The following is a 15800-nucleotide window of genomic DNA, read 5'->3' as shown; positions in this document are numbered from 1 at the left end:
ATCCTGAATTCTCCAGCAGCAGAGAACTTAGCCTGGGAAATGATACATAACTTGAGTCAAAGGCCAGGATGGTTTTGGTTTGGGGCTGCATTCTCCAGTGATGGGCAATCTCATGACCAGCTCAGGGAAGTAAATCATTGATAAGCCATTAGCTCAGCATATTGATGTTGGTCCCACCTGATGTGAAGAGAAGAGCGAACCAGGCCAACCTTTCTAAATTGGTGGGAAGCATTGCCAGGGTGTGTCAAAGAGCTCGTTACACAGTAACAGGTTGAGTTCTCATCTCAGCTCTGCTTTTTCCCTTGTATGTGTCACTGTGGTTGATTCTACTCCACTTATGTTCCTTTTCTCTTACCCTGTTATCAGCCTTTACCTCCCTTTATTTTTAAAATTGGAAATAAACTCAGGGCTCACTCGCAGCTGAACGTCCTGCTGTTTCTGAATTTTGCTATTTGGATATTACATTTTTATGAAGTTTGTTGTTTCTGGGTTTCAAATATGTACTGGTTAGGACTGGTCCAGTTTCAAGTGTCAAAAAAATAGCTCCAAGTAGTTGAAGTAATCAACAGTAAATTAGGGATATAGAGAACTGGAGATCTCATCTAACTGAATAACCAGGAACCATTTAATCTAGGAGTTCAGATTTTATTGTCAGGGCTCTAGCTATCTAGTTACCTGTCTAGCTTGCTATATCTAGTTCTGCTGCCTTCTACAGCTTCTTTCAGGAAAGTGCGTCTACTGGTTGGGAAATATCACCAATATTATAGCCAACATTGAACTACACTATATTGCACTGGTGGTCCAAAGTCCACAACCTGAAGGCTCATAATTCAAAAGCAATAGAGATTATTTCTCAGCATCTGTATATCAAATCTCAGAGAAAATACTAATTATCCCTGATTGAGGCACATGCCTCATCACTGTGCTGAGGGTTTGGGATATTCTAACTGGCTAGCCTGGCCCACGTACCCTTGTGTGTATGATGTGGCCAGGGTGAATAACCTGCCCATCAGAGGGTAAGGAGAGAACAGGTGGTTCCTCACAGAAGGGGATGCTTGGCAAAGCAACAACATAATTTTATTACTAAAGTGCCTGCAAGCTCTTGTCTCTGAAGCCTATGCATTATCTTTCTATCAAAATCATTCCTCTTGTGGCTTCCAGACCCTACTGAGGAGACAAATGAATAGGCGAATTACAAGAGCATAGAGTCTTGAGCTTTTTTAATATCAGAAAAGGAAAGCGTTTTAGGTATACACAACGAAAAAGAGTTTGGTGATGACCTGACTGTGAGATCTCCACACAAACTTTATTCCCGTGCCTTCTCGCCCCTGCATCTCTAGAGACAGAAAACAATGATGAGTGAGAAAAGCTACTGCCAACAATACAATAGGTGAGAGCTGATGTGGAACTTGGAATCTTTTTCCCTTGAGAGAGCAGTGGGGGACTGGATAGAATCAACCAGCTGAGTCTATTCAGATGCTTAACTTTTATGTGAGAGCTCTAGAGTTCAATAATTCATGCTATTACAGCCAGCAGCAAGCAAATTGCATTCACATTCGATTCAGATTTTGATTACAAAACAGAGCCCCAAATGAGTTTTATGATGGAAAAACATGCTAGGTGACTTCAGCTAGATGGCAGACAATGAGAATGGTAAAAGCACCCAGGCTTTCAGGTCAAACGAGCCTCAGCCAATCTTGGATCTGCCATACACTGGCTGTGTGACCTTGTTTGGTGACATTTCTCATATCAGAACTTCTGTTTCCTCATCATAAAATAGGATAATACTATATACTTCATAGGGTTTTGAGAGCATATGAATGAGATAACATATGGAAAGTGAATAGTGCAATAATGTAAGAAAAATGTCTGTGGCCTGGCAGAACCCCAACAAATGTTAATTTCCTTTCCTCTTCAGAGTCATTCACTCTCTCCCTCTCTCTTTCTCTCACTCCACCCCTTCCTGCTTCCCTCTGCCCTGCTTTGCACTATGGAAGCCAATGTTTTCTGTGAGTATGAACATAGAAATGAGACTACCAGAGGAGGGATTATCCAAAATGGAGAGAAAGAAGAAAGAGGGTCTTCTTGTTAAAAATAGAATCTATATATAATTCATTTCCACAATATTTATTTATGTTGAAGGGAGATGGAGAAAAGATGAAAATAGGCAATTAGTACTATTTTAGGGTTTCAAGGTTTAGGCATCTTCAAAGCAATTTGAGCATTTTGTGCAATTTTAGTTTAATATACTCTCTCAGTAAGTCATTAAAATATGTAAGCTACTTGCACTGCAAATATCTTTCAGAAAAAAGGAAAGAAAGAAAGAAAGAAAGAAAGCTAGCAATTTACAAAGCCTATAGCCTATGTCAAAACTCCATTCACTGCCCCCATTTGAGTTAGAATAAGATATAGCTTAGACCTACAGTAGCATCAAACTTGGTGAGGGAGCTTAATAAAAATGCAGCTACTTGAATCCTACTCCAAGAGATTCTGATCAAATCAGTCAGGGGTGGAATCAAGGCATTCACATTTTTAACACCTCCCAGATTCTCATACGGGAAAACCACAGATTATATTTTAAGAAACAGGCCTGGTGCAATGCCTCATGCCTATAATCCTAGCACTTTGGGAGGCTGAGGTGGGTGGATCACTTGAGCTTAGGAGTTTGAGACCAGCCTGAACAACATGGTGAAACCCCATCTCTGCAAAAAATACAAAAAAAAAAAAAAATAGCCAGGCATGGTGGTGCATACCTGTAGTTACAACTACTTGGGGGGCTGAGGCAGGAAGATCACTTAACCTGGGAGGTTGAGGATAGAGAGGCCAAGACCATGACACTGCACTCCAGCTTGGGTGACAAAGTGAGACCCTGTCTCAAAAAAAGAAAAAGAATTGCAGGCTTGAGCTTGGGGATACTGAGTTCAAATCCTAAATTCATTATTTTCTAGCTTTGTGAACTCGGGCAACTTTTAAATTTTTTGTATTAGTCTGTTTTCACACTGCTGATAAAGACATACCCAAGACTGGACAATTTACAAAAGAAAAAGGTTTAATTGGATTTACAGTTCCACATGGCTGAGGAAGCCTCACAATCATGGCAGAAGGCAAGGAGGAGCAAGTCACATCTTACATGGATGACAGCAGGCAGAGAGAGCTTGTGCAGGGGAACTCCTCTTTTTAAAACCATCAGATCTCATGAGACTTATTCACTATCATAAGAACAGCACAGGGAAGACTTGCCCCCATGATTCAGTTACCTCCCACTGGGTCCCTCCCACAACATGTGGGAATTCAAGATGAGATCTGGGCAGGGAGAGAGCCAAATCATATCATTCTGCCCCTGGCCCCTCCCAAATCTCACAGCCTCACATTTCAAAACCAATCATGCCTTCACAACAGTCCCCCAAAGTCTTAACTCATTTCAGCATTAACTCAAAAGTCCACAGTCCAAAGTCTTATCTGAGACAAGGCAAGTCCCTGTCACCTATGAGCCTGTAAAATCAAAAGCAGGTTAGTAACTTCCTAGATACAGTGGGGGTACAGGCAACAGGCATTGGGTGAATACAGTCATTTCTAATGGGAGAAATAGGCCAGAACAAAGGAGCTACAGGCCCCATGCAAGTCCAAAATCAAGTGGGGCAGTCAAATCTTAAAGCTTCCAAAATTATCTCCTTTGACTCCATGTCTCACATCCAGATCACACTAATGCAAGAGGCAGGTTCCCATGGTCTTGGGCAGCTTAGGTACAGCCTTCCTCCCAGCTGCTTTTTACAGGCTGGTGTTGAGTGTCTGCAGCTTTTCCAGGCACACGGTGAAAGCTGTCAGTGGATCTACCATTCTGTGGTCTGGAGGATGGTGGCCGTCTTCTCACAGCTCCACTAGGCAGTGCCCCAGTAGGGACTCTGTGTGGGAGCTCCAACCCCACATTTTCCTTCTGCACTGCCCTAGCAGAGGTTCTCCATGACAGCCCTGCCACTGCAGCAAAATTCTGCCTGGACATCCAGGGGTTTCCATACATCTTCTGAAATCTAGGCAGAGGTTCCCAAACCTCAGTTCTTGACTTCTGTGTACTTGCAGGCTCAACACCAAGTGGAAGCTGCCAAGGCTTGAGGCTTTCACCCTCTGAAGTCATGGCCCAAGCTCTATATTGACCCCTTTCAGCCACAGCTGGAGCAGCTGGGACACAGGGCACCAAGTCCCTAGGCTGAACACAGCATGAGGACCCTGGGCCCAGCCCATGAAACCACTTTTTCCTCCTAGGCCTCCAGGCCTGTGATGGGAGGGGCTTCCATGAAGACCTCTGACATGCCCTGGAGACATTTTCCCTGTCGTCTTGGGGATTAACACTCAGCTTATTACTTATGCAAATATCTGCAGCCTGCAGCAGGCTTCAATTTCTCCTCAGAAAATGGGATTATCTTTTCTATCACATTGTCAGACTGCAAATTTTCCAAACTTTTATGCTCAGTTTCCCTTATAAAACTGAATGCCTTTAACAGCACCCAAGTCACCTCTTGAATGCTTTGCTGCTTAGAAATTTTTTCCACCAGATACCCTAAATCAATTCTCTCAAGTTCAAAGTTCCACAAATCTCTAGGGCAGGTGCAAAATGCTGCCAGTCTCTTTGCTAAAACACAACAAGAGTCACCTTTGCTCCAGTTCCCAACAAGTTTCTCATCTCCATCTGAGACCACCTCAGCCTGGACCTTATTGTTCATATCACTATCAGCATTTTTGTCAAAGTCATTCAACAAGTCTCTAGGAAGTTCCAAACTTTCCCACATTTTGCTGTCTTCTTCTGAGCCCTCCAAATTTTTCCAGCCTCTGCCTGTTACCCAGTTCCAAAGTTGCTTCCATATTTTCAGGTATCTTTTCAGCAACACCCCACTCTACTTGTACTGATTTACTGTATTAGTCCATTTTCATGTTACTGACAAAGACATGCCTGAGACTAGGAAGAAAAGGAGGTTTAATTGGACTTACAGTTCCAAATGGATGGGGAGGCCTCAGAATCATGGCAGGAGGTGAAAGGCAATTCTTACATGGTGGCAGTCAGAGAAAATGAGGAAAAAACAAAACTGGAAACCCTTGATATGCCCATCAGATCCCATGAGACTTTTATTCACAATCATGAGAACAGCACAGGAAAGTCTTGCCCCCATGATTCATTTACCTCCCACCAGGTCCCTCCCAAACATGTGGGAATTCAAGATGAGATTTGGGTGGGAACACAGCCAAACCATATCATTCTCTGATCCCCAGTTTTTTAATCTAAAAGTTGACATTTGAAATAATACACACCTCAAAGGTTGTTGTGAGAATTAGAGAGTGCTTAGCAAAGAGAATTAGAGCACTTAGCAAAGAACCTGGCACAAGAAAGAAGCACTCAGTAAAGCTTAGCTATTGATATTATCATTATGCAAATCCAAAGGGGCTTAGATCTTTTCTTCTTTATCTTTTCATTCTTCCTTTCTTTCCTTTTTTCTGTTTTTCATAAATAATTTTTTTAAAAGCCTCACAGTTCATTCAGCAAGGTGGAAGTTTATTTAGCTCTCAGACAAAAGTCTGGATATGAAGTAATCCAGGATGGGTGCAGCAGCTCTGAAACCCAGGCTCCTTCCCTCCTATTAGGTGTGGCCCTCATCCTCAGTATTCAAGATGGCAGCTAGAGCTCTAGGGATCATGTCTGCATTCCACATAGCAAGATGGAGGAGAGGAAAAGAAAACTCAGGAAGGACACTTCCTAAAGGTTGCTTACTCCCACACTGGCCTGGACTTAATCACCAGAAAGGCTAAAAATGTGACCAGTATTCCAGGTAGTCATGTACCCAGAAAAATGTGATATTACAATGGAAAATTGAGAGGAAGAAATATGGAGGAACAATTATTGTTCCCTGATGTACCCAACCCTAGGAGTGTAACAGATTTGGGTCATTCCCCAGAAACCCATTCTCATCCAGCTTTTACCTGCTTATTTCTCAGGTAGGAAACACCTTCCCCAAAAAAGGTAGTTGCATAGTTTGCTTATCCTACTTAGCTTGGCTTACTTTCTTTCTAAATTCCTCTCATACCTTTTACCTCTCATCCACCAACTTCATTCATTTTCTAACTGTCCAATTTTAATAAGCAATACAATTATTTTATTATAGAAAAGTTAGAGAACACAGCTAAGCACTTAGGAAAAAAAGTGTTTTTTCAATATTCAAAAATCTCACCACTTAGAGATAACCACTTCTAAAATATTGACATATAGTCATCTAGCATTTTCCCTAGGTAAAAATATACATGTGTATTTATAATGAAAATCTAGCCTACATAATTATTCTTAACTTCTTCTGTTACACTTAATGGTATATTATCAGTAACACTCAATGTTATTAATTACAGAAAAACATCAATTTTAATGACTGCAAAGTTTTTCATTGTATAGGTATGGTATATAATAATTTATTCAACCAATTCCCTGTTTATTCCACAGCCTTATGTTAACCCCCCTAGTACATACATCTTTACTCATTTGTCCACCAGTTTCCTGGGGATGAGCTGTGTTCCTGTGGTTTTCTCACCTCTGGGGTCTCCTTACTGTATCTGGGGACCAGCAGAAAAGGACACCTCCACCATTCCATCAGCAAACTAATGTTGGGTCTTATCTCTACCACTAAGCTGCTGGGAATTCTTTCTTCAAATGAACATTGCGGATTCAGGAGATCCATGAAGACCTAAATTAATGCCTCTCTATACCCCATTGCATGAATAGCAAGATTATGAATAGCAAGACTGCTACAATGAGAGGTGATTACATAATCCCACTGCTTGGAAAAGCACAAAATAAAATACGACCTTAGGTGACTGAAGCACTTCCTCACCTTAGCCTGTTAGAACTTGCAGTTTACCCAGCAGACTTCGAGCAAGACTGGAGTGAGGCCATTTCTGTGTGAAAAAAACAATTTCAATTAGTAAAAATGCATTTGACTGAAACAATTATTTAGACAACTGATTTGACAAATGATTATGCTTGAGCTAATTTTTTTAAAAAAACTGACGATTGATCTCTAATTGTTTGTCTCAGTTGAGCTTCCTAATGATCCAAATGCTCATTTTATAAATGAATACAGTTTAAGAAAGATTAAGTAACTTGGCCATGATTACACAAATGGAAAGAAGTAGAGCCAGAATTCAAAATCAGTATTCAGACCCAGAAAGAGTCACTGACTCCCCTCTCATAGATGTAGAGTCAAGTTCACGGCCCTGTTCCCTGCGTAGTGATTAAGAAAAGGGGTTCTAGCATCAGGTAGTCTGAGTTCATGTCCCATATCTGCCATTTCCCAGCTGTGTCATCTTATGCAAGTTAATAAACCACTCTGTGTCTCTGTCACCCTACCTTATAAATGGGGATAAGGCATGTCTATCTCCAAGGGCTGCCTAGATTAAATGAGATGATCCACATACACACTTAGCACATAGGAAGTGCTCAGTAATTAGTTATTAATATTATGCAGGTGTCGTCTGAAAACCTTGGCCGAAAGGGCCATAGACATGGCGGTCATCAGGGTTCAGGTGTCCATGTGAAGGTTTGTTACACAGGTAAACTCGTATCACGGGCATTTGTTGTGCAGGTTATTGCATCACCCAGCAATGAATGAGACTTCCTGTTGCTCCTTGTTCTCCCCAGCATTTACCATTGTCAGTGTTTCAGATTTTCACCCTGCTAGTAGATGGGAAAACTGACAACCATGCTGCAAGTCTGATATATGCATGTGTAAGTGTACATGCAGCCAAAGAAGAGGAATCCAAAAAGCAGCTAGTGAAACCAGAGCAGGTCGTCGTATATACTGCACCACCGCTCCAGTCTAAACATGTTGAAGAGCAGCCTGGTCATTTACAAATGGGCTTTGCTTCCATCTACACTGCAACTGGTCATTATACTGGCTGGTGCAAGGGTGTTTATGTCTTTGTGAAAAATGGGATAATGGATACAGTACAATTTGAAAAAGATGCTTATGTCTACCTGAAGAATCCTCCTCGAGATTTTCTTCCAAACATGGGAGTTATTACGGTTTCAGAATTGGCGGGCTTGGTTTCAGCGAGAAAAGGCTCTAAGTTTAAGAAAATTACTTATGCTCTGGGACTGGCCACTTTATGAGCAACTGTTTGCTACCCAGTTCAGCAGTAATAATTGCTAAGGTAACAGGGAAAAAGGCTACAAGCCAGCAAATTTTTGAAGCAGTTAAATCATTGTGGACAAAAAGCAGCAAAAAAAGAGTCACTCCCTAAACCTAAAGAAAAAAAATTAAGCTATGATCCCCCACCAAAATAGAAATACCTGCAAAAACAACTCACATCTTGAAACACTCAGTGCCCTTGCCAACAGAACTCAACTCTGAAGCAAACACCAAATCAGAATCCACCTCAGGTGCTACACAGTTTATGCCTGACCCCAAGTTCATGGATCACAGGTGGTCCCACCCGAACATGTAGATAAGTACAGCACTGGAAGCTGAAGTAGACTGCATAGAGAGACTACATAGAAAACTACAAGATGTGTGAAGTTGCAAATAATGATGAAAAAAAATCATGTAATTGGTAACTGATATATAGAGTATTACTTAAACCAAGTTTTTCCTTTACCTCTCCAAATGTGCAATGTGATAAATTACATAAGTGGTTAACACACAAACTGTGAATGCAATGCAAACAATATTAAATGACTGATGAGGAGACTTAGGTAGAAGTATTAGCTTGAATTTGATGACCTTTAGGGGCATTTATTTAAAAAAAAAAAAAAAAAAGACACGAACTCCAGTGAGACTAAAATCTGAAAATGCATATATGTATGTATAAAGACATACATATTTATACATATAAACATATATTTCTGCTCTAGCTTTCCCAAATTAATGTCAGTTAAATTAGAATGGTGTGTGGAAAGATGTGTTTCCCTCTGTTTTTTTTTTTCCATTTCCTAGAGCTGAAATAAAATATCCATGTTTTATGGGAAAAAAAATATTATGCAGGTATGCCCCAGAGATAGTGTAGGTTCAGTTTTGGACCACCACAATAAAGCTAATACCATAATAAAGCAAGCCAAACACGTTTTTTTTTTTATTTCCCAGTGCATATAAAAGTCGTATTTGGCTGGGCATGGTGGCTCACGCCTGTAATACCAGCACTTTGGGAGGCCAAGGTAGGTGGATTATGAGGTCAGGAGATAGAGACCATCCTGGCCAACATAGTGAAACCCCATCTCCACCAAAAATACAACAATTAGCCGGGTGTGGTGGTGTGCGCCTGTAATCCCAGCTACTTGGGGGGCTGAGGCAGGAGAATTGCTTGAACCCAGGAGGTGGAAGTTGCAGTGAGCTGAGATCACACCACTGGACTCCAGCCTGGGCGACAGAGCAAGACTCTGTCTCAGAAAGAAAAAAAAAAAAAAAGTTGTGTTTACACTATGCTGTAGTCTATTAAGTGTGCAATATATCTAACTTAATTTAAAATACTTTATTACTAAAAAAAAAACTTAATGCTGATCTGAGCCTTCAACAAGTTGTAATCTTCTTGCTGGTGGTGGGTCTTGCTTCAATATTGATGGCTGGCCGCTTCACCTTGCATTTTTATGTTATAGAGACAGCTTCTTTTCTTAAACCTCAGACTATCTCTGCCAGCTTCAAACTTTTTTTCTACAGCTTCCTCATCTCTCTCAGCCTTCATAGAATTAAATAAAATTAGGATCTTGATCTTGATTAGGCTTTGGCTTGAGGTTCTGTTGTGTCTGGTTTGATCTTCTACACAAACCAGTCAAACTTTCTCCATATCAGCAATAAGGCTGATTCACTTACTTATCATTTATGTATTCACTGCAGTAGCACTTCTGATTTCCTTCATGAACTTTTCTTTTGCATTCACAACTTGACTGTTTGTCACAAGAGGCCTAGCTTTTGGCCTATCTCAGCTCTAGTCATGCCTTCCTCACTAAGATTAATCATTTCCAGCTTTTGATTTAAAGTGAGAGATGTGAAACTCTCCCTTTCACTTGAAACTTTGTAGGCAGTTGTAGGGTCATTAATTGGCCTCATTTTAATATTGTTGTGTCTCAGAGAATAGGGAGGCCCAAGGAGAGGGAGAGAGATGGGAGAAAGACCAGTTGGTGGAGCAGTCAGAACACAAACATTTATCGATGAAGTTTGCTGTCTTGTATGGGCACAATTTGTGACGCCCCCCGAGACATTACAATAGTAACCTCAAAGATCACTGATTACAGATCACCATAGCAGATATAATAATAATGAAAAAGTTTAAAATATTTAAAGTTAATGACAGTTACCAGAATGTGACACAGAGACCCAAAGTGAGCACATAGTGTTGGAAGAATGGCGCTGATAGACCTACTTAACACAGGTTGCCATAAACCTTTGATTTGTAAAAAACTCAATATTTGCAAAGCATGTTAAAGCAACGTACAATAAAAGGGGGAATGCTTGTATCTTCTGTTCCTCTAGACTCTAAGCTAAGTATATATCTTATTGGTCTGTGCCATTGCAGGTGCCTCGAGCAAAGGCCTTATGCAACTACAGAGGGCAGAATCCTGGTGACCTAAGGTTTAATAAGGGAGATGTCATCCTTCTCCGGAGACAGCTTGATGAGAATTGGTACCAGGGGGAAATCAATGGCAACAGCGGAAACTTCCCAGCCAGCTCCGTGGAAGTCATCAAGCAGCTGCCCCAGCCGCCCCCGCTCTGCAGGGCCCTCTACAACTTCGACCTACGAGGCAAGGGCAAGAGTGAGAACCAGGATTGCCTGACCTTCCTCAAGGTAGGATTCTGGGTGGCCACCAGAGTCACCTGGGACCACATAGAGACCACAGCAGAACAGAGTTGCTTGTTTAATATTTGCTGATTTTAAAAAATTGTATTTTAAATATATTATATTATTGTTAATATTTATTATTTTATTCATAAAAATATATTTTGTGCATAAATTACATACGTATATATGTAGTGCATATATATGTAATATGTGTGTACAATTCAAACCACATGCAAGTGAAATCTCTAGAGAAATCTACGAATAAGTGATAGAAGTCTGTAAGCCTTTTTTATTGTAATTACAAAAATATTCACTCATTCATTCATTCATTCATTCATTTATCCTGAAACCATTGTAGAAACATTTGAAAATACAGATAAGCAAAAGAAGGAAAATATTATACCACAATATAGATACAATCACTGTCAACTGCTTGAATAACACATTTGATTTATTCATTCTATCATTCTATCACTTTTGAGCACTTACTCCTTGCAGGCCCTGGGAATAGGATGTGAATAAGTCACAGTCTCTGCTCTCCTGGCAGAGTAATGGGAAACACAGATACATGGACAGAAAATTACAAACAATTTGATAACACGCTATGTAAAACTACAGCCTCTACCTCTTTATCAGGTATGTGGCAGGGTATTCTTGCGACCAAGTTATGGTTACCTAATTCTACTCATTTACCTTCTATCTTGTTGTAAACATCGCATTCAAAACACTCCAGACATACACAATAACATAATCATGCCTTTCTACATAAATAACCTCTTACAAGATATATTTTTCAAACATTAATTACCCTAAGATTTCTTGTGCCTCTATTTTTCATTAGATGATTCCCCACCATTTGCAAGTAATGACAGTTATACTAAAGTCTACACTACTTCAACTCTCTGTATTCAGTATTTGTTATTCCATAAACATTCACATCTCTCATAGAAACCACAGTTGGAGTTATTTTCATTCTTCACTACTTGTGATAAGTAGATCAAAAGTAAGTATAAAAAGTGGCACTGCTACAATAGCTTAGGCAAAGTCTTTGGTTTTACAAAATGTTTTTATTCCACCACTACCAGAAAGGAGATTTACTTCAGGTTTTCTCAAACTAGACAACCTCTCTGCCCTCCATATTTTGAGATAATGATCTTTATTATTGCCATGGAACCTCAGAGCGAGACTCCTAAGGAAGGTCATTCTACAGCCCAAACAGCAAAGTGTAGACCTAGACTACAGTTAGAGGAAAGTCAGTTCAATTCCACAAATATTTACTATTTACTTTGTGCCAGGCATTAGACACACAGCTGGAGGAAGACATAAGGAAGTATCATCGTCTGCCTCTCTCACCCTTTCTTGGAATTTGTAAACTGGGGCACTTACTTCACACACTCATTCATTTCTTGAGCCCATCCATGTGCCAAGCTGGCCATTGGAGATAAAGTGATGAGTCATTGTTCTTACCTTCACTGAGCTGGCAATCTAGTGGAAGAAACAGACATATAAATGGGAAATTATGACAAAGACACCAAAAGAGAGGATTTGACCAATTCTGGAAGACTGTGTAATACACAGACTTCTAGGAAATCTCAGGATCTAAACTCAGCATATCCAAATTAAACTCAAGATCTTCCTTCCCAAAGCTGTTCTTTTCCTAGTGCTTTCTAGCTCAGTAAATTGTGTAATTTATTCAACGTCATGTATTTATTCATGCATGCATGCATTCAATAAAGATTTATTGGCTGACAACTAAAGGGGAGCCACTGTGTTAGGTGCTAGGGAAAACAAAGATTAACAAAACACACACAGGCCCTGCACACATGAAGTTTATGGTCTGATAGGTTAGACCAACATTAAAGAAATAATGACCTTCTGGCAGAATGGCTCACGCCTGCAATTCCAGCACTTTGGGAGACCGCAGCAGGCGGATCACTTCAGGTCAGGAGTTTGAGACCGGCCTGGCCAACATGGCGAAACCCCATCTCTACTAAAAATACAAAAATTAATCAGGGGTGGTTGCGCATGCCTGTAATCCCAGCTACTCAGGAGACTGAGGCAGGAGAATCGCTTGAACTCAGTAGGCGGAGGTTGCAGTGAGCCAAGTTTGCGCCATTGCACTCCAGCCTGGGCAACAGAGCGAGACTCCATCTAAAAATTAAAAAAGAAAGAAAGAAAGAAAGAAATAATAACCTATAAATGCATAAATGCACATGTGTAAGAGCAGGGGCCCCCAACCCCCGGACCACCGACCAGTACCAGTACGTGGCCTGTGAGGAAACGGGCCGCACAGCAGGAGGTGAGCGGTGGGCAAGTGAGCAAACCTTCATCTGTATTTATACCTGCTCCCCATGGGTCGCATTACTGCCTGAGCTCCACCTCCTGTCAGATTAGTGGCAGCATTAGATTCTCATAGGAGCGTGAACCCTATTGTGAACTGCGCATGCAAGGGATCTAAATTACGTGCTCCTTTTGAGAATCTAATGCCTGATAATGTGAGGTGAAGCAGTTTTATCTTGAAACCATCCCCTATCGCCTACCGTCTATCCTCACCTCCTACCCCCTGCATCTGAGGAATAATTGTCTTCCACGAAACCGGTCCCTGGTGCCAAAAAAGGTTGGGTACCGCTGTGTAAGAGGAAGCTAAGAAAGGGTATAATGCAGTAACAGATTTAAATTTAAATTAATCCTAATTCCTGAGGAGCATGGAACAGAATGTCAGAGAGATCAGAAGGTCTTTAGTGGATGAATATACAGGTTGAACTTGACGAATGGTTTATGGACACGGAAAGGTGTTTCTAAAATGGCATTAAATTTAAAAAATCACTGTGTCCCATATGGCTTCATTTGTGTGAGGTAGAGGAACAGACAAAATAAATATATAGTACTAGAAGTCAGAGTAGTGGTTGCCTCTTAACAGGTGGTGGGAAAGGGCACAAAGGAACCTTCTGGGTGCTGGGAGGATTCTATGCCTTCATCTGAACAGGGATTTCATGGATATATTCAAATGTAAAATTTCTCAAGATTTGTGCACTTTATTGTATGCATGTGTGTATGTTTTTGGAAAAGTTTTTTAAAAATATGTATGTTGATTTGTATGTATGTTTCGTCTTGATAGAAAAGAATCTGGAAAAAAATGTGTTATTCAAGCTGTTGACAGTGATTGTATCTTTATTGTGGTATTTTCCTTGTTTTGCTTACCTGTATTTTCAAATGTTTCTACAAATTTACATATAACCTTTTATAGTGAGTAAGAAAAATCTGAACAAAAAGTTGCTTTATGTTTGATGCATTAAAAATTGAATAGGTTCTGAAACTCTTCAAAATGAGCATAAAATTCATTTTTCTTTTTGCAAAGCTAAAAGTGCTTCTCCCTATGGCTTCCATCTTGATTTCTCCATCAGATAAATTTAAGTGAAAAGCTTGGACCCTGCTGGTGATTAAAAATTAGAAACATTTCAGAGTTTTCCTGTTGGAGTCCATTGATTCTCCAAATTATGTCTACTCCTCTGTGGTCTCAGTGACACAAACACTGCCCTTTATGGAGAAAGTTCATTTTAGCAAAAAGACTTCCCAAATAAATCAAGCACAATCTACATTCCTGGCACCTTCCACCATCTGAGACTCCAAACTGATCTCTGCTGAGAGCTTTTACTGCCTGAAAATGAGAGTAAATGCTGACCATGAGACTTTCTCTTTCAGGACGATATCATCACTGTGATCAGCCGAGTGGATGAGAACTGGGCAGAAGGCAAGTTAGGAGATAAAGTAGGCATCTTCCCTATCTTGTTTGTAGAGGTACGTGAGTATCAAGTCTACATCTGATTTACGCGTACACAGAAATATGCATGTGCTACAGTGATGCCTGAGAGCAATTCCTATTTGCTATGAGGCTTATTTCAGAACTAACTAAAATCTCTAAAGAAAAGATGCCAGACAATAATACCCAATTCTGGCAAGAGTCTGGGGAAATGAGCCTTTTCCATTCTCCTGATGGGAATGTAAATTAGTGAAATCTCTCATATGCAAACTCAAATAAACTTATACCAAAAATATTAAAAATGTGTGCCTCCTTTGAGTCAATAAGTCCATCTGAGAGTTTATTGTAAGAAAATATTTAAATAAGTATGTAAAGATAGATGTACAAAATATTCAAAAATGTTCACCATAATGTTAGGTGATGGTATATAATTATGAAAAAACAGAAATACTCTAAATATTCAACAATAAGGACTTCATTTTTTTAAATGAAGAATATATATAATATATATTTATAATATATGGAGAATAATATTTAATATGATAAAGTGTTTAATATTATGGAAAGATTTATGATTCATTGTTAAGTTTTTTAAAAGTTTAATAGGTATAGAGCTTCAGATTTGCTGGATAAAAGAGTTCTAAAGATCTGTTTCATAACAGTGTGAATATACTTAACACTACTGAACTGTACACTTAAAAGTGGTTCAGAAGGTAAATTTTATGTTGCATGTCTTTTATCACAATAAAAAATAAGTTGGACCATATGGAACTAGCTTTATAAATATATATGTGTTTATATAAATGAATAAAGGACTAGAGAAGGATATGTACCAAAATGTTAACATTTTGTGATCACTAGATGATGAGATTCTAGATGCTTTTCATTTTCTTCTGCCAACTTGTATTTTCTAAATCTTCTGAAATTAGCACATGTTTATTACTTCTGTTTTTTAAAGAAAAATCTTCTTTAAAATAAAAGAAAGAAAACATGCTAGGCTATGTATATCTCCAGTATAATATAACCTGTCAGTGCCTAACATGAGCCTCACTTTAGCTTGAAGCAAGTCATTACATATTTAAAAGAGGGGTTTCATTGTTTAACTGCATTTATTGGGTGCTTAACATGCATAAAGCATTAAAAATGAGTAGTAGAAAGCTATGAAAGAAGTAAAAGGCATGCTGTCCACCCTGGGGGTTGGTTTGAAACAGAACAGACAGCAATTGAGGAGAAGTGA

The 15800-nt window shown here is 39.6% G+C and overlaps 2 protein-coding genes and 1 pseudogene across 9 annotated transcripts in view; 2 read left to right on the top strand and 1 right to left on the bottom strand.

Moving 5' to 3' along the window:
* Positions 1-15800, top strand: part of SH3RF2 (SH3 domain containing ring finger 2) — a 146339-nt gene that overhangs the window by 52701 nt on the left and 77838 nt on the right. For all 6 annotated transcript variants that reach the window (XR_008658891.2, XM_055285788.2, XM_055285789.2 and 3 more), the window contains 2 exons: positions 10540-10809; positions 14506-14601. Coding sequence is in view for 5 of the 6 variants with exons in the window: in XM_055285788.2 (XP_055141763.1) it covers positions 10540-10809; positions 14506-14601 (366 nt within the window). In the remaining variant the exon portion in view is untranslated. The remainder of the gene's footprint in view (positions 1-10539; positions 10810-14505; positions 14602-15800) is intronic.
* The window catches only part of GRXCR2 (glutaredoxin and cysteine rich domain containing 2), a 192273-nt gene that overhangs the window by 130401 nt on the left and 46072 nt on the right, over positions 1-15800 (bottom strand). For all 3 annotated transcript variants that reach the window (XR_010121683.1, XR_008658892.2, XR_010121684.1), the window contains one exon: positions 6867-6930. The gene's annotated coding sequence lies outside the window, so the exon portion shown is untranslated. The remainder of the gene's footprint in view (positions 1-6866; positions 6931-15800) is intronic.
* On the top strand, positions 7537-8478 carry LOC129486980 (MICOS complex subunit MIC27-like; annotated as a pseudogene).

The sequence above is a fragment of the Symphalangus syndactylus genome, chromosome 7 (assembly GCF_028878055.3).
Source record: "Symphalangus syndactylus isolate Jambi chromosome 7, NHGRI_mSymSyn1-v2.1_pri, whole genome shotgun sequence".
NCBI classification, from domain to species: domain Eukaryota; kingdom Metazoa; phylum Chordata; class Mammalia; order Primates; family Hylobatidae; genus Symphalangus; species Symphalangus syndactylus.
Note: the sequence above shows the minus strand (reverse complement) of the source record. Positions and strands in the feature narration are given on the sequence as shown.